At 45.7% G+C, this 18,931-nt stretch overlaps 2 protein-coding genes across 3 annotated transcripts in view; one reads left to right on the forward strand and one right to left on the reverse strand.

Annotated features, from left to right (window-relative positions):
• SGSH (N-sulfoglucosamine sulfohydrolase) overlaps nt 1-18,408 on the reverse strand; it is an 80,446-nt gene extending 62,038 nt beyond the window's left edge. The window contains exons 1-2 of one of the 2 annotated variants that reach the window (XM_073608209.1): nt 18,122-18,408; nt 2,862-3,022 (exon numbers count right to left, since the gene is read on the reverse strand). In XM_073608209.1, the coding sequence (XP_073464310.1) occupies nt 2,862-3,022; nt 18,122-18,215 (255 nt within the window). In that variant the 5' untranslated portion in view covers nt 18,216-18,408. The remainder of the gene's footprint in view (nt 1-2,861; nt 3,023-18,121) is intronic. The other variant, XM_073608208.1, reaches the window with a different exon arrangement.
• Nucleotides 17,918-18,931, forward strand: part of SLC26A11 (solute carrier family 26 member 11) — a 116,733-nt gene continuing 115,719 nt past the window's right edge. Inside the window, exon 1 of the mRNA XM_073608207.1 lies at nt 17,918-18,329. The gene's annotated coding sequence lies outside the window, so the exon portion shown is untranslated. The remainder of the gene's footprint in view (nt 18,330-18,931) is intronic.

The raw sequence follows: 18,931 nt of genomic DNA on the forward strand, positions 1-18,931 counted from the left end.
AGCCATATTGCATTAAACTTTACTGATAACTACAGCGCTGCAGATTGAAAAGGAAAGGTACTGTTTAATAACATTCAATTACAATATGGCTTGGGTGGCAACTGTATATGCTAATACAATGGCGTTACTCTTTAACCACTTGCCTACAGGGCACTTCCCCCCCTTCCTGCCCAGGTCAATTTTCAGCTTTCAGCAATGTCACACTTTGAATGACAATTGCGTGGTAATTTTTTTCACACAAATAGAGCTTTGTTTTGGTGGTATTTAATCACTGCTAGGTTTTTGAATTTTTACTAAAAACAAAAAACCAAAAATATGGAAAAAATATCAAATTTTTCTTCGTTTCTGTCAGAAAATTTTGTAAATAAGTAATTTTTCTCCTTCATTGATGTCCACAGATGAGGTGGCACTGATGGGCACTGATTAGGTGGCACGGATGAGGAGGCACTAATATGCCGCACTGATAGGTGGCACTGCAAGGTAGCACTGACTGGCATCACTAATGGGCACTGATAGGTCTCACTAATGGGCACTGATTGGTGACACTGATGGGCACTGCTGGAGCTTTACTGCAATCAGGGCACTGATGATCAGTGCCCTGATTTCCTCTCCTGGACTCCCCTACAAGGAGATGCCGCTGATCGGCTCTCCTCTTCATACACTCGATCAGTGTGAGGTGAGCCGATAAACGGCACTTCCGCATTTACATGTGAATGGCTGTGATTGGACACAGCCGATCACATGGTTAAAGGGCTCTTTGCCAAGATCAGGGTGGCACTGTGTCCTAGAAACAAGGCGCAGCAGCCCCCACAGGCACACAAGAGCGGCCTGAAGCATTCTGAAGCGCCGTCATGTGAAGTCGTCCCAGAACGAGAGCCGCACCTCTCCTCCGTCAAGTGGTTAAAGTGGTTGTAAAGCATTACATATACCCATACCCAGTGAAGTGACTGGCCTCAGGTAATACACGGAGCTGAAACAAATTATCCTACATAAGTTGTACCTGTTTATCAGCAGTCTTCTTTTCTCCACATCCATTCAAAGTGCTAAATTTATAAGCTTGTCTGAGAGCTCAGAAAAAAGAGGGCGGAGAGCTAAAGTTACACTCTGCAGAGCTCAGTGAGGAGATCCCTGAGAGATGTTTGGAGGGAAGAGACCCCCCCACCTTAAAGAGGAGTTCCACCCAGGGGGGCCGTCAAAAAAAAAAAAAATTAAAAGTCAGCAGCTACAAATACTGCAGCTGCTGACTTTTAATTGGGCACTCACCTGTCCCTGGGTCCAGCGATGCGGGGGATCGAAGCCCCGCTCGTCCCCCCCCCCCTCCGCTCGTTGGCGCCGGCATTTCAACTGTGGGCGCCGGGCTGTGGCTTCACAGCCTGGCACCCACTGTGCATGCGCGAGCGGCGCCGCGCCCCGTGATTGGCCGCTCAATCACCTGGGACCTATAATGGGTCCCAGATGATTGACAGGAGGGAGGGAGCAGAGCGGAGCCCTTCCTGTGCCTGGGGGGGAAGTGATGTCACCAGCCCAGGCAAAGGAACAGGCAGACTACGAGAGACCACCTAGCAACAGGCATTTAGAAGTAAGTGAAAAAAAAAAAATATCCAAATTTTTTTTGTTTTTTTTTTTAGAATTTTTCCAGGTATTTTTGTTTTTTGGGTGGAACCCCACTTTAACACACCTCACAGGAACAGAGCTGAGGCTGTCAATCAGCTGGAGATCCCTCTCAGTCACCATTTTTCTTTGGGTGCCAGGAAAACTTGTCACAATGATTCATGCTGATAGCAGAGGAACAATGCAGCAGACAGAACTAACACTTTTTGCTCTAGATTGAGAAACTATAGAGGGATATGCTTTGTTCATATTTCATGTTTGAGGTTTACAACCTCTTTAAGCTGTACATTAACCACTTGTCGACCAGCCATCACAGTTTTACTGCGGCAGAATGGCGCGTCTGGGCGAAGCGACGTTATGTTACATCGCTTCGCCCTGTGGCGGCGCGTGCTGCACGCCCCCCCCCGAGCCAATGCGAGTGCCTGGTGGTCATGATCAACGCCGGTCCCCCGCGATCGCCGCTGAGACACGGAGAACCGGGATCTGTGTGTGTAAACACACAGTTGCCGGTTCTCTGAGGAGAGAAGAGACTAATTGTCTGTTCATACGGAGTATGAACAGCGATCTATCTCTTCCCCTACACAGACCTCTCCCCCCTTCAGTCAGTAACACAAACAGGGAACACAATTAACCCCTTGATCGCCCCCCAGTGTTAACCCCTTCACTACCAGTGACATTTTTACAGTAATCAATGCATTTTTATAGCACTGATTGCTGTATTAATGCCAATGGTCCCAAAAATGTGTCAAAATTGTCCGCCATAATGTCGCAGTTGCGATAAAAATTGCAGATCGCCGCCATTACTAGTAAAAAAAAAAAAATAATAAAAATGCCATAAATCTATCCCCTATTTTGTTACCAAAAACATGTAGAAGAATACATATCGGCCTAAACTGAGGAAAAAAATAGTTTTTTTATATATTTTTGGGGGATATTATAGCAAAAAGTAAAAAATATTGTGTTTTTTTCAAAATGGTCGCTCTTTTTTTGTTTATAGCGCAAAAAAAAAAAAACGCAGAGGTGATCAAATACCACCAAAAGAAAGCTCTATTTGTGTGAAAAAAAGGACGTCAATTTTGTTTGGGTGCAACGTCGCACGACCGCGTAATTGTCAGTTAAAGCGATGCAGTGCCGAATCGCGAAGTGCTCTGGTCAGGAAGGGGGTAAAATCTTCTGGGGCTGAAGCGGTTAAAATGTCAAATTATGGTAAACACAAAACCAGACACATTTGTCTCATTGCAAGATCTCACCTGAGGCAGACCTGTCAGGATAGCACTTCTACTAGGAGAGCAGCTGCTTACAGAGGTGAATGCGTTCTTGAAGATGAGGCTCCTCTTGGACAGCTCTTTCATATGGGGAGTTTGAATGGCTGTGTTGTTATACACCTCCATCTCAAAGCCAGCATCATCACCTTAAAACAAGTATAAAAAAAAAAGAAGAAGGATTAAAGCAGAACCATAGGCAAAATGCTTTTTTTTTTCATTTTGGATAGAGTAAGGGAATATAATCGTCAGATTTTTTTTCACCATCTGTGTCCCATTGCAGAGATTTTCCTTCACTTCCTGTCCCATAGCCAAACAGGAAGTGAGAGGAAATCCCTGTAAATCAAGGGAATTCCTTGGGGGACAGCCCAGAATATGGGATTTTATTTTATTTTCACTGATAATGGTAAACAGGACCAATAGTGAGGGTGAATCTACCTAACGAGGGCACAGACCGCAATAAAAACTGAGCCCCTCCCCCAGTGCAATCCAGTGTTTCCAAGTTTTCCCCAGCGCTGGCACAGTGCTTGGACTGTTTACACAGAAGTGTCAAATCATACCTCATGATACAGATATCGGAGTCAGATTGTGCTGGAACTATATCCCTGGTTTTCAATCTTCTTTTTTAAAAAAAAAACAAATTATCCAGAAAATAATAAATTATGGAAAAACAAAAAATCAAGAATGTAATATATTGCAACTTACCAATTCTTAGATGCAGTGACTGTATTCATTTTCTTTTTTTTCACCTGGTGATCCGATCAGCAAAAGTAGTAGTTGGAGACAAATCATTTAACATGGATAGGGCATGCTTTCAACTCCAAACATAGGAAATTTCCCTGATATCCTAGTCAAGTCGACACCCATACACAGGTAGGCTGATCTGATGGAATGGGGTAGGAACTACATAAGCCCATATGATGGAATAAAGTAAAAAAAAAAAAATGCATTCTCAATGTTTGCACTTAAGGTGGTTCTAAGGGCAGAAGGTTCTTTACCTTCATGTATTCTATGCATGAAGGTAAAAAACTTCTGTGTGCAGCAGCAGCCCCCGTAATACTTAAATGAGCCCCACTGCGATCCTTTTTATATTTTCTTTATTTTTTTTTAACTAGGATAGAGTAGTGCAATTGTGGTTGAATATATATAGCAAGGAGGGGATAGGGATGATGGGTACGGGAACACAGTAAATAGGGTGGAATCTGAAGGGGGAGAGTTTTGTTTGTAGTAAGTTTGTTAGTAGGAGATTGGGGGGGGGGATGAGTATTGATAGGTAGAATCGGGGAGGTTCCTTTTAGTGGGGCCCCCTGACTCTCCCTTCCTACACTAGTAATATATAATTTTTTTTTTTATTTGGAGGAACTATATGTACATTGGGGGGTATTTAAAATGTTTTGTAGAATGCATATTCTAGGAATGCCACATTTATTTATATATATATATATATATATATATATATATATATATATATATATATATACCGTATTTATAGGCGTATAACACGCACTTTTTTCCCCTTAAAATCAGGGGAAAATCGCGGGTGCGTGTTATACACCGATCCCCTGCGATCCCCCACTGACCATGAGCGGAGCGATCGCCGGCCGCCGATATACATAGCCGAGTTTAAAAATGGCGCTGCTGGCGCCGAGATACATAGCCGTGACTTGCGATGGCTCTCGGCCACTTTTGGCTCCACTCGTAGTCCCGCCCAGGATGGGCGTGACTGTGAGCGGAGTGAGCCGAACCTAGCCGAGTACACTCGGCTATCTGTATATGGGCGGCTCTCGCTCCGCTCACAGTCACGCCCATCCTGGGCAGGACTACGAGTGGAGCCGAAAGTGGCCGAGAGCCATCGCAAGTCACGGCTATGCATTTCGGCGCCGGCGGCGCCATTTTCAAACTGCAGTGACACTGACAAGTCACTGCAGTTTAACTGCAGCCTGGGCAAGGCTGCAAATGGACACAGACAAAGCTGCAGATGGGCACTGACAAAGCTGCAAGGCTGCAAATGGACACTGATAAGGCTGCAAATGACACTGGACAAGCTTGCAGATGGACGCTATGCAAGGCTGCATTGATGGGCATTTAAATGTAAGTTTTTTTCCTTAAAACATTTTTTCCTTAAAATTCCCTCCTAAACTTGGGGTCTGTGTTATACGCCGATAAATACGGTATGTATATATATATATATATATATATATATATATATATATACACAGTTTTGAATGTTATGTTTTGAATATGTCCTTTTTTATCCTATGCATTAAGGTGAGAAAACACCTGGCAGTGACTGGCCCCCCCAGCCAGGGCCAGATTAAGAACATCCTGGGCCTGGTGGCAAGGATTTTGGTGGGCCTTTTTATGGATATAAATAAAATGAAAACGCAAACAATGCTTTGTAAAAAACAATTAAATATTTTAATTACCATTAAAATGGAGTTCCAGACGTTTCTGTGTTTATTAATAATCAGCAGCTACAAAAAGTGTAGTTGCTGACTTTTAATAAACACACTCACCTGTCGCACAGTCCAGCGACGCAGCCACCCAAAACCTCAGTTCCCTCCCTCGCCTCTCTGTGGCACCAGAATCACTACTGTGAGCACCTGGCTGTGACAGCTTGTGGCTTCACAGCCGTGTGTGTGTGTACTGCGCATGTGCAAGTCGCGCTGCGCATCCTGAATGGCCGGGCAATCTTCTGGGACCTGTGATGTGTCCCAGAAGATTGCAGGGAGGGAGGGGCCACCTAGGTGGCCCGAGCAGAAGTGGGAGCTGGGTACCTGTCAAAACTTCCTCCCAAAAAAAATGACATGCCAAATGTGGCATGTCAGAGGGTCAGGACTCCTTAAAGAGGTGTTCCCATTTAAAAAAAAAAAAATTAAAAGTCAGCAGCTACAAATAATGCAGCTGCTGACTTTTAATCGGACACTTACCTGTCCCAGGGTCCAGCTATGCTGGGGATCGAAGCCCCGCTCGTCCCCCCCACCGCTCGGCGGCATCGGCATTTTAACTGTGGGTGCCCGGCTGTGGCTTCACAGCCAGGCACCCACTGCGCATGCGCGAGCGGCACCAAGCGCCATAATTGGCCGCTCAGTCATCTGGGACCTGTAATGGGTCCCAGATGATTGACAGGAGGGAGGGAGCAGAGCTGAGCCCTTCCTGTGCCGAGGGGGAAGTGATGTCACCAGCCCAGGCACTCAAAGAGGCAGACTACGAGGGACCCCCTAGCAACAGGCATTTAGAGGTGAGTAAAAAAAAATTCCAAATTCATGCATTTTTTTTTTTTTTTTTTGGGTGGAACACCACTTTAAAGCAGAAGTTCCACTTTTGGGTGGAACTCCACTTTAAAGTGTCATAACAGAAAAATATTGAAAATATTTCTTAATGACCATCTGTATAAGTGCCAGTTTACACAATAATAACCCCCAGTATCAGTGCCTGTTTCTGCAATTATATCCACCCTGAATAGGTGTCAGTTTAGGAAATAATAACCCCCAGCATAAATACCAGTTTCCATAATAACTGAAAACATCAGTGCCAGTTTACGCAATAACAACCCACATCATTGGTGTCAGCAGCAGCAATAATAACCCCCAGCATCGGTGACAATTTACACCATACCAACTCAGAGCATTGGTGTCAGTAACAGCAATAATAACCCCCAGTATCAGTGCCAATTTCCACAACAATCTACACAACAATCTATCCCAGCAATGGTGCTAGCTTACGGAATAATAAACCCCAGCATTGATGGCATGTGAACTGTCTGGAGGTGGTTTACTTTTGGGGGGGGGGGGGGGTTAAAACATAAGTTCACCTTTAAAAAAAAAAAAGAAACCAATACATGCACATCTTCTCCGAAGTAAAATAATTTATTATTTTTTTTACTAGTGGCCTGAAAGGCATTGCACCCATGATCAGCAGATCGCAGGTGCCACGCAGGACTCCTGCAGACTTGTCAGTGTAGCTGTCTGCTCGTACATCATTTGGGCAAGCAGTTACACGCTGACAGGAAAAGACAATGAACTACCAGAGCGCCCAACAGCATTCTGGTAGTTCATTGAGAACTACAGCCTGACAGACGCAGAGACTGTCAGTACTTGTAGTTTCCCATTTACAGAGCTCTGTGAATGAATGACACGGTCAGGCTGATGGAGCCTTGCACAACTGTGTTTTTTTTTTTTTTTTAATTGTGATAACTAGTTCAGGGAGAAGATCCCTGGCCTGCTGTCACTAGAGGGAGCGGATCGGGGAGACCTGCAGGAGTGGAAACATGTTACATGTTCCACCCTAAAAACGGGAGGAACATGTAACATGTTCCAAAAAGTGAACTTATCGTTAAATTAATTAACAATACTATTTGCATTATGCAGCACGATGCATCAGTGACCAGTGGCAGTTAATTAACCCCTTTGTGCTGCATCAGTGGCACCAATGTCAGTGTTTATAAACCATGAAGGGGTTATATAACACTCAGACCCCTTTCACACCGAGCCACCCATAGCGTCGGCGGTAAAACGCTGCTATTTTTAGCGGCGTTTTACCGTCGGATTAGCGGCGCATTTCGGCCGCTAGCGGGTCGCTTTTACCCCCCGCTAGCGGCCAAGAAAAGGTTAAAACCGCCCGCAATGCGCCGCAATAGCGGCATTTTGCCGGCGGTATCCCAGCGCTGCCCCATTGATATCAATAGGGAGCAGCGGTGGAGGAGCGGTAAACACACCGCTCCTTCACCGCTCCAAAGAAGCTGCTGACAGGACTTTTCCTGACGTCCTGCCAGCGCAGCGCTCCGGTAAGAAAGCCCTCAGGCTTTCACATTGGAGACAATGCTGCAGCTGTTTGAGGGCGGATTGCAGGTGCTATTTTTAATGTTATAGCGCCTCCAAAACGTTCTCGGTGTGAAAGGGATCTCACTGTCACTGGTGCCACTGCCAGTAATGCAGCACACAAAGGGGATAATTAACTGCCACTGGTCACTGATGCATCGTGCTGCATAATACAAATAGTATTGTTAGTTACCCTCCACTCCCTCCTCCCCCACTCCACTTCAGTCGGTTCACAATGAGCTGGCACAACATAGGATAAGACAAAATCATCTGCCACTGCCAGCACAGACCCCTTAGATTATTGCTCTTCTCACTTGTACAGCAGCTCCTCGCTGCTCGCAGCACCGCCAGCACTCCTCTCCCATCCAGCCTCCCGGTCCGGCCCCTGAATGATGACGTCGCACTGGGCTCAGCAACTCCTGTCGGGTGGAGATCACTCGGCCTGACAGGGAGGGAAGTGTGTTGGTCCTAGACTTGAGCAGGAGTGCGCTTGGCACACAGGCACCGCTCCACTGAAGCTCTGCAGTCGGCGATTGTGTGCAGTGTCAGTGTATTGGGCTTATATTATGGTAGGGGCCTGGAGCTGCAGCTCCAATAGCCCCGATGTTAATCCGGCCCTGCCCCCAGCCCCCCGTTTTACTTACCTGAGCCCTAGAACTTGACCCACGGGGACGCGCTGCCTCTCTTCCCGGGGTTCTTGACTCTTGATTGGATAGATTGATAGCAGCACAGCCATTGGCTCCCGCTGCTGTCAATCAAATCCAATGACGTGGACGTTGGAGGACGGGACCGAGTCCCGCATTCGGCCTCTATGGACGCCGAATGCTGGACACGGGAGTGTGCCCACAAGGTAATCCCCCAGGAGAGTGCTTCTCCCAGGGGGTTATCTGATGTGGGGAGTAGCCGCAAGAGCCACCGAGGGACCATAGAAGACCAGGTTCGGAGCCACTCTGTGCAAAACAAGCTGCACAGTGGAGGTAAGTATATGTTTGTTTGTTTTTTTTGTTTTTTAAAACGAACCCTTACAGTCACTTTAATAAAAAAGAGTTTAAACCAATGAAAGTATTGGCAGCTGATTAAATTAGTATGCAATAGGGCTATCATGATATTGTAGATGCAGATATAGGGTTATGGGGCGTACACACGGTCGGACTTTTCGTCTACAAAAGTCCAACGGACGCCGACGGACTAAAGCTGGCTGGTAATCCGATCGTGTGTGGGCTTCTCCGGACTTTCAGCAGACTTTTTCAGCCTCAAATCCGACGGACTTTAGATTTGAAACATGCTTCAAATCTTTACGTCGTAACTACGACGGACCCCGAAATCCGCTCGTCTGTGTGCTAGTCCGACGGACAAAAACCCACGCTAGGGCAGCTATTGGCTACTGGCTATGAACTTCCTTATTTTAGTCCGGTGTACGTCATCACGTACGAATCCGTCGGACTTTTGTGTGGTCGTGTGTAGGCAAGTCCGTTCGTTAGAAAGTCCGCCGAAAGTCCGCCGGAAGTCTGTCGGACTTTTGTAGACGAAAAGTCCGACCGTGTGTACGCCCCATAAGTGTTTGGCTGTGTAGGAAGATCTGTCATTTTTAAACAGCTGCTGGTGGTGGCTGCATGGAACATCTACCACTCCCAGACACATAAAACCATGTAAAACATCTGCTGTACAGGTCTCTGATCCGGTGTGAATGAGCCCTTAATGATAAGCACCTCTGCTTAACAGCAATAAGATCTTTCGTTTAAGCCCTACCTAGGACACTATCTGCATGGAGTTTGCATGTTTTCCCTGAGCTTACACGGTTTTCTCTCACAATCCAAGAAATGTTGGAAGGTTAACTGGCCTCAGTATGTGTGTGGGTCTAAAAATGTAAGTAAGATCTCCTAGCCAGACACTGGTAACACTCCATCAAGGGCCCATGTAGCTCTAGTGCTCAGGAAGGCCCAGGAAAAAAAAAAAAAATCAGGCTCCAAGGTATGAGGTGCACTGAAGATCATAAAAGTGTTATGGTAGCTGATAGGATGTACTTCTGAAACATAACTGCACAGTAGGGTTGTCCCGATACTGATACTAGTATTGGTATCGGCACCGATACCGAGCATTTGTCCGAGTACTTGTACTCGGGCAAATGCTCCCGATGCTTCACCCGATACCTGGACAGTCAGCGGTGATCGGTGAGTGGGGGAGTTACATGCTTCTCTCCCAGTGGCTTTCAGCTGCTTTAGAGAAATTTATACAGCGGTGATCGGTGCTTGTAACTCTCCCACACACGATCACCGCTGACTGTCACCGCATCCTCCATGCCCCCTCCGTTCTGCTTCTGTTCCCCTCTGTTCTTCCTCCATGTCCCCCTCCATTCTGCTGTCCCCCTCCATTCTGCTTCTGTCCCCCTCCGTTCTTTCTCCGTGTCCCCCTCCGTCCTGCTTCTGTCCCCCTCCGTTCTTTCTCCATGTCCCCCTCTGTTCTGCTTCTGTCCCCCTCTGTTCTGCTTCTGTCCCCCTCCGTTCTGCTTCTGTCCCCCTCCGTTCTTTCTCCATGTCCCCCTCTGTTCTGCTTCTGTTCCCCTCTGTTCTTCCTCCATGTCCCCCTCCATTCTGCTGTCCCCCTCCATTCTGCTTCTGTCCCCCTCCGTTCTTTCTCCATGTCCCCCTCCGTTCTTTCTCCGTGTCCCCCTCTGTTCTGCTTCTGTCCCCCTCCGTTCTGCTTCTGTCCCCCTCCGTTCTTCCTCCGTGTCCCCCTCTGTTCTGCTGTCCCCCTCCGTTCTGCTTCTGTCCCCCTCCGTTCTGCTTCTGTCCCCCTCCGTTCTTCCTCCGTGTCCCCCTCTGTTCTGCTGTCTCCCTCCGTTCTGCTTCTGTCCCCCTCCGTTCTGCTTCTGTCCCCCTCCATGTACTCTTCCTTTTCTGGTCTGGTCTGTTTCTCTGTCTCAAGGGGGAGATATCAGGGGTCTGTTAAGACCCTTGATATCTCACCAAAGTCCCCCAACAGGGCTGATTAAAAAAAAAAAAAAATAGTATTGCAATAAATAATAAAAAAAATATTACTGTAAAAAATAATAAAAATGTAAATAAGAAACACACAGACACCACCCATCCCCTCCCCCCACCCTAAAAAAAAGAAAAAAAAAAAAAGAAAGCATTGTAAAAAAAAAAAAAAAATAGTATTGCAATAAATAAAAAAAAAATTACTGTAAAAAATAATAAAAATGTAAATAAAAAACACACAGACACCACCCATCCCCTCCCCCCACCCTAAAAAAAAAAAAAAAAAAAAAAAGAAAGCATTGTAAAAAAAAAAAAAAAACAATAAAAAACCCATTCTGAAGTTTGTTTTACAGCAGAGCAGAGATTGCTGGCAGGAGCAGCAGTTGGGAAGAAAGGGCATGTTACATATGGCCTGTGTACTTCAATTAGGTTTCTAAAATGAGCTTTAAACTACTAATGTATAGTAGTTTCTATGTATAATATTGTATATTATTTAATCAAAATCATTCACTGTCATTAAACACTAGCATTCACCTAAACAATTCACTAACATCTGCATTCTGGAAACTTTTCTTGTGAAACTCTGTTGTATCATTTGTGATATTTAAAAAGCGGTGACTGCTACGGATTGACTTTGTTTAATCTTCTACTCTGAATTAAGAGCATACAAAGATTTCCCAGTCTGCATGTATCATATATTTGCCCACAAATTTGGCTCAGATTTATTACCCAGAAAATGTCGGGTATGCTTAGGATGTTGGTTTGCTCTTTTGTCCTCTCTTGGCCCTTGTTGTGCCCTATTTGATATGACCTCCATTTTTTATGGATGCCTGGATTACTTGACCTTGGAGTAGGAGATCTGCACACCCTCAGTGCTACGCCCTACCACCTACACGTACCTAGACCCTTCCCAAACAAAATGTCTTGTTGGCCAATAAGACACCCTGTTTGGACTGAAGGCCAAGGGGTTAGTATGGCTTATGCCCAATGTAAAGAAGTAGGGGTCTCAAGGTTTATTTTAAAAGAAAACTGTGTTGAGAAAACACATTGCTGAACTCTTCTTTTTAAAATGCGAGTGGCCTGGCTGTTCTAAGTGCTTCGATTTTTTTATTTTTTTTTAAGCAAGATTAAACCCAAAACCAAAAATGTAATATATTGCAGCATACCAGTCATTAGATGTGGTGGTTGCATTCGTTTTCTATTTTTTGGCTTTTTTCCCCTCTGTTTTTACCCGGTGATCTGGCCAGTAACACATCTTCAGTATTAGTGAGACAACTCTGGATAAATGAGCATAGGAGGCACAGCAGTCAGCCACACTGTCAGTCTGGGGAAGGTGAGGGAGGGGAGTGTTAGATGTATTGGTAGATTTAGATATACTAACAAAATGAAGCCAAACTCCAGCTCACACTTTATAATTAGTTACAGCAGTTTTGTTTTCCGTTTTGAGAAGGTTTTGCATGAATAAAAGCCGATTATTTTAATTACCCCTGGCAGTGTTAAAGTGGAACTCCACACAAAAGAGGAAATTCCGCTTTAAGACCTCCTCCCCCTTCCTCTTTAACATTTGGCACATGTTTGGGGGGGGGGGGGGGGGGGGTACCTGGTTTTCACAGGTACCCGCTTCCACTTCAAATCCGATTGCCTAGGCAATCCGAGCGGAATTTCATCTCCCTCCCAACAGTCTTTTGATACACATCACAGGTCGCAGAAGACTATTCAAAATGAGCAGCAGGGCTTGTACACGCAGCTGTGAAGCCAAAAGCTGTCACAGACAGGTGCCCACTGTTATGATGCCAAAGACAGTCCCCAGCACCCCCTCGGGTGAGCACAGCGCTGGATCCTAGAAAAGGTGAGTTTCTGTTTATTAAAGGTTCGCAGCTACAGTTTTTGTAGCTGCTGGCCTCATTTTCATAGATATGACTGGAGCTCCACTTTAAGTTTTTTTTCCTCATCTATGTAAACTGACACTTTCTGCTGGAGAGCTTGTGCTTTTACAATACAGACTTGCTGGCTGGATCTCCAGATGAAAATAGAAGAAAGTAAGCCTAAAAAAGAAAGAATTGGTAAACTGCAATAAAATAAATGTTTCCTTTTGGGTTTAATACTGCTTTAACCACCGACCCAGCACACATGTGCAGATTAGGATGTTTCATTTTTCTCGGACCAGTTGTGTACAAATTTCAGATGAGTGACTCAAAGTACTAAGGCCAGAGAGACAACTAGTAATTTCAGTGGCAACCTTCTCTCCATAAAGATATACATTATTAGCCAACCAAAGCAATGAATGGAGAAGTAACAGTTTGTTTTAAGTTTATGTAAAAGATGTGGTTTATGTCGCAACAAGTATTCAGTGTATTGCTGTTCTGGTGCTGAATTAGCACATTGTGCAATGATTGTGCTCCTCGCATTTCAGGGTAAACACTTTTACTAGCTGATCTTAGTTCTATACAGGTGTGCTTCTTAGGGGAAAAACTGGGTTTTCTTCTTCCACATTTTGTACATTACCAATGTTAACGTTTTGGCGGTGTTAAAGTGGTTGTAACCCTAAAAAAACAAAACAAAAACTGTTCCCTTATAGCAGGTTAAACAGTAGAGTGCTTGTGCCGTCTAATCTGCCCCTCTCTAAGCTGGGAAATATCTGGCCAATCCTGCCTGTTCCTGTGTCCCCCTTGGTATGCTGACCACGGTAATCAGGGCTTCTGAGCCCTGACACTAATGACACTGGCTGAGAAGGGGTTAACATCTAGGCAGGGGCCGACTGACAACTCATGGGGCCCCCTGGCAATAGGAGAAGATTATGGGGCCCCCGGGCAATAGGAGATTATGGGGCCCCCAGGCAATAAGAGATTATGGGGCCCCACAGTATACACACACAGACACACAATATACACACACAGTATACTGAAAAGGTACTGGAGAGGCGGGGCAGCTATAATCTTGGGATTTTTAAAAAAAAACACAGATATGTACATACTGTCTCTGGTTTTATTGAGGCTGGCAACCCCGATGGGGCTCCTTAGTGGCATGGGGCCCTCGGGCAGTGCCCGAATGGTCAGTCCACCCCTGCATCTAGGGTAATCAAGGGGTTAAATGTGTGCCTAAGGACTCTTTCACACTTGCATGTCCGTTTTCTCAGCAGGGATCGATCCGTTGATCCCCCCGCAGAGCCGGCGGATGACAGGTCTGTCTGCACTCACTGTGCAGGGATGGACCTGTCAGAGCTTCGCTCTTCTTTATAGGAGATGGAATTAAAACAGATCCGCCTGTCCGTTTTCATCCGATCTGCCACACGGATGGAAAATAGGGTTTCCATCCGTCTGCATTTAGTGGATCGGAGCAAACTGGATGTCAGCGGACATGTCACTGATGACATCCGTTGCTCCATAGAGGTGAATGGAGCGTCTGTTCAGGTCCGCCTGAGAAACTGACAGGCAGACCTGAACAGTCGGTATGTGTGAAAGGGGCCTAACAATGTTTAAAGTGGTTGTAAAGCCTCATGGTTTTTCACCTTCATGCATTCTGTGCTGCAGCTCCCACCAGACCCCCCCCCTTTTTTCTTATCTGAGCCCGATCCGATCCAGCGATGTACACGAGCGCTCCAGCCGCTGTCTCTCTTCTCATTGAACAGATTGATAGCAGCAGGAGCCATTTGCTCCTGCTGCTGTCAATCAAATCCAGTGACATGGGAGTGGGGGGCAGGGCTGAATCCTGGTGTCTGTGTCAATGGGCGCAGCAGCAGGACTCGGGAGCGTGCCCGCACAGGTTCGCCGATGGAAAGCAGCTTTCCATGGGGGTCCCGATGAAGAGGAGGAGCATGGACCCCCAGAAGAAGAGGATCGGAGCTGCTCTGTGCAATACAATTGCACAAAGCAGGTTAGTATAGGCATGTTTGTTATTTTTATTTAAACCCCTTTAACCTCTTACCCACTGGGCACATAAACCCCCTTCCTAACCAGACCATTTTTCAGTTTTTGGTGCTCTTACATTTTGAATGACAATTACTCAGTCATGTAACACTGTACCCATAAGAAGTTTTTTGTCCTTTTTTCACACAAATAGAGCTTTCTTTTGGTGGTATTTAATCACCGCTGGGGGGTTTTTTGCGCTATAAATGAAAAAAGACCGCAAATTCTGTAAAAAATTAATTTTCTTTGTTTCGGTTATAAAATATTGCAAATTAGTAATTTTTCTTCATAAATTTTGGCCAAAATTTATACTACTACATATCTTTGGCAAAAATAACCCAAATTAGTGGATATTATTTGGTCTTTGTGAAAGTTATAGAGTCTACAAGCTATGGTTCCAATATCTGAAAATTGATCACACCTGATGCACTGATGGCCTCTCATTTCTTGAGACCCTAACAAGCCAGGGAAGTACAAATACCCCACAAATGACCCCTTTTTGGAAAGTAGACATTCCAAGGTATGTAGTAAGAGGCATGGGGAGTTTTTTGAAGTTGTCATTTTTTCCTACAATTCTTTGCAAAATCAAGATTTTTTTTTTCTTTTTTTTTTTTTCACAAAATTGTTATATTAGCGGGTTATTTCTCACGCACAGCATATGCATAGCACAAATTACACCCCAAAACACATTCTGCTACTCCTGAGTATGGCAATACCACATGTGTGAGGCTTTTAGACAGCGTGGCCACATACAGAAGCCCAACATGCAGGGAGCACCGTCATGTGTTCTTGGAGCATAAATTACACATATAATTTCCTGACTACCTCTAATGCCCCGTACACACGGTCGGACATTGATCGGACATTCCGACAACAAAATCCTAGGATTTTTTCCGACGGATGTTGGCTCAAACTTGTCTTGCATACACACGGTCACCCAAAGTTGTCGGAAAATCCGATCATTCTGAACGCGGTGACGTAAAACAGGTACGTCAGGACTATAAACGGGGCAGTAGCCAATAGCTCTCATCTCTTTATTTATTCTGAGCATGGATGGCACTTTGTGCGTCGGATTTGTGTACACACGATCGAAAATTCCGACAACGGATTTTGTTGTCGGAAAATTTTATAGCCTGCTCTCAAACTTTGTGTGTCAGAAAATCCGATGGAAAAATGTGTGATGGAGCCTACACACGGTCGGAATTTCCAACAACAAGGTCCTATCACACATTTTCCGTCGGAAAATCCGACCGTGTGTACGGGGCATTACACTTTTGAAGGCCCTGGAGCACCAGGACAATGGAAACGCCCCAAAAATGACCCCATTTTGGAAAGAAAACAACCCAACGTATAATCTATGAGGCATAATGAGTCTTTTGAACATGTCATTTTTTTCTACAAGTTTTTGGAAAATGTGTAAACACAATTACACAAAGTTGTCCATTTATACAATATCTCTAACACATAGCATGTACATATCAAAATTAACACCCCAAAATAGATTCTCCTACTCCTCCTGAGTACGGCGATACCACATGTGGGAGACTTTTACACAGCCTGGCCACATAGAGAGGCCCAACATGCAGAGAGCACCGTCAGGGGTTCAAGGGGCATACATGTCCAATCTAATTTGACTACCTATTACACTTTTGTGAGGCACTCTAGTGGCATGGATGAGCATGAATGGGGATGGATGAGCTGTGGATGGGGATGGCTGAGCATGAATGAGTATGCCTGAATACGGCCGGGTATGCTGGATACGGCTGAGTATGGATGGGTACAGCTGGGTATGGATGGGTACGGCTGAGCATGGATGAGTATTGCTGAGTATGGATGGATGGCTGAGCATGGATGAGTATGGATGGATGGATGAGTATTGCTGAGTATGGATGGCTGAGCATGGATGGATGGATGGGTGGAGTTGTCACATATCAGCGCTGTGGGCACTACACATCCAGCCCACAGCGCTGCTGCATCTGATCTCTCCCCCCTCTGTACCGATCGGTACAGAGAGGGGAGAGGAACCGGACATGATGCCGGTTTGTTTACAAGTTATCGCTTCATCATTTGACGGAGTGATCATGTGGTAAACGGCCGATATCAGCGGCCATTTACCGTGATCCGCTGATAGTCACGGATATTCCCGGGTGCGTGCCCAAGGGGGCGCACGGGAGCGCGATTCTGGGAGAACGTCAATGTACGTCTTCCCAGAATTATCGAGCCGTGCTGTAGCTGTCATTTGGCTATAGCGCGGTCAGCAAGCGGTTAATGTATGTATTGTGTGCTGATTTCAACTAAAGAGCTCTTTGTTTCTTATCCCTGCTTTGCATGATAAGGGGGATTGTTCCCTCTGAGCTCTGCGTTGATTGTCAACACAGGGTTCTGGGCTATGATTGGACACAGCCGATCAGCAGGTCCCGGCCAGGAAAATTGGCTGTGACTTGCTGGCAGGTCCACTATACAATAACGGTGTCGGTGGGGGACAGGTATGTATACACCCTGAACAGGCACCCACATACTAGTACATTGCCTGTGCGGGCCGCCCATCTGCAGTACATTGCGGGTGTGTGGTCCACAAGTGGTTAAAGTAGAACTAAAGGCAACTCTTGTTGTTTAGTCCTGGATAGAGTGGAGATGGATTAGAACCCCTGTCAGATTTGTATCGCTGTCTGTGTCCCTATTAGGGCAATTCACTCTCTCTATTTGTCCTGTTTACCATTATCACCAAGAATGCGAGAAAATCCCACATTTTGGGCTGTCCCCAGGAAAAATAATAGATGGGAAATCTTCCAATGGGGACACTAGTTCTGATGACTTGGAATTCCCTGATTTTGTAGACCAGGGATATGCAATTTGCTGAACTCCAGCTATTGCAGAACTACAAGTCCCATGAGGCATAGCAATACTCGGACAGACACATGCATGACACCCAGAGGCAGAGGCATGATGGGACTTGTAGTTTTGCAACAGCTGGAGGTCCACTAATTGCATATCCCTGTTGTAGGGATTTCCTCTTCCTGCTTTGACTATGAGACAGGGAGTGAAGTCTTCCATGGGAACACCGATGGCAGAAAAAAACAAAAAAAAAACTAAAAGGGGCTATAAACCCCCCCTTACTCTATTGAAAAAAGAAAGTGGTGCCTTTATTTCTACTTCATCAGCACTACCCTAGAACAACTTGCTCTAACACCTCAAGTTTAGTGATTTCTCTTCCTGCCACTAGAGGCTGCCGCTCCCTGTATTTGGTCTCCACTCTGTCCGCCATGTTACCGTGGATTAAGACGTCCGCATAACTGCTAAATGAGGCTCCGATAAGATGGCGCCTAGCGTTCCTTCCCCTCCTCAAGAGAAGACACAGTTCTAGTTCCTTGAGCGTATTTTAATGTAGTAAGTATATATACCTATATAATGGGAGCGGAGATGAATCGGATGTGTATTGTCTATGAGGAACAGAGCGGTGTAGATAACGGAGACATGTGTACAGAGGCTGGTTATGGAATAATCACCGGACTGCACTGAGCTCCGCCTAGGACGGACACACTCACCGACTAGAAGCAGCACATTTCGGGCCAGCCCAGAGGATAGGAGTCCGGTACAGAGCAGCCAGGAGAAGATGTGTGCGGGCTCCATGGTGTTCATACTTCCCTCCCTCTACAACCATTGAACACTCCCCATTGTCATATGACCTGACACTGAACACTCCTCTATACCCAGCCCGGTACGGAGCCTGTGCTATGCCAGCACTCATCTATGGTATGTATGGGGGGATTGTACTGTGTATGTGCCTGGGGCTCCTCTCATTAATGGGACTATTCTACATCTCCTACTATAACCTAGGCTCCTCATTAGACACACAGCCAATCACAATCTTTCATTGTCAAAGCTTAACAGAGCAAGAACCTGATTGGTCACTGTGCACAGCTCCTCTACTTCTGATCAGTCTCCCTGTGTGTATGTCTGATAGACTCCTCCTTTAGTGTCTGCCCAGGGGAGCTGTCCTGGGTACAGGTGTACCCAATACTGTATTCATAAGGCTTAGTGCCCGCAGCCTCTGAGCCCTACGCCTGGGCGTTCTGAAACGTTTTATTGTGGAGGAACCCTTAAAATTTCCAATCCCAGGGAACCCTGCTTAGAATTACTACATGGAGAGCTTAGGCTATATTAGTGTGATGACCAGTATGAAGAATGTTCCTTACATTGGTGATCAGTGAGAAGAATGTTCCTTACGTTGGTGGTCAGTGAGAAGAATGTTCCTTACGTTGGTGGTCAGTGAGAAGAATGTTCCTTACGTTGGTGATCAGTGAGAAGAATGTTCCTTACATTGGTGATCAGTGAGAAGAATGTTCCTTACATTG

This window comes from Aquarana catesbeiana, linkage group LG12 (genome assembly GCF_042186555.1).
Source record: "Aquarana catesbeiana isolate 2022-GZ linkage group LG12, ASM4218655v1, whole genome shotgun sequence".
NCBI lineage: Eukaryota > Metazoa > Chordata > Amphibia > Anura > Ranidae > Aquarana > Aquarana catesbeiana.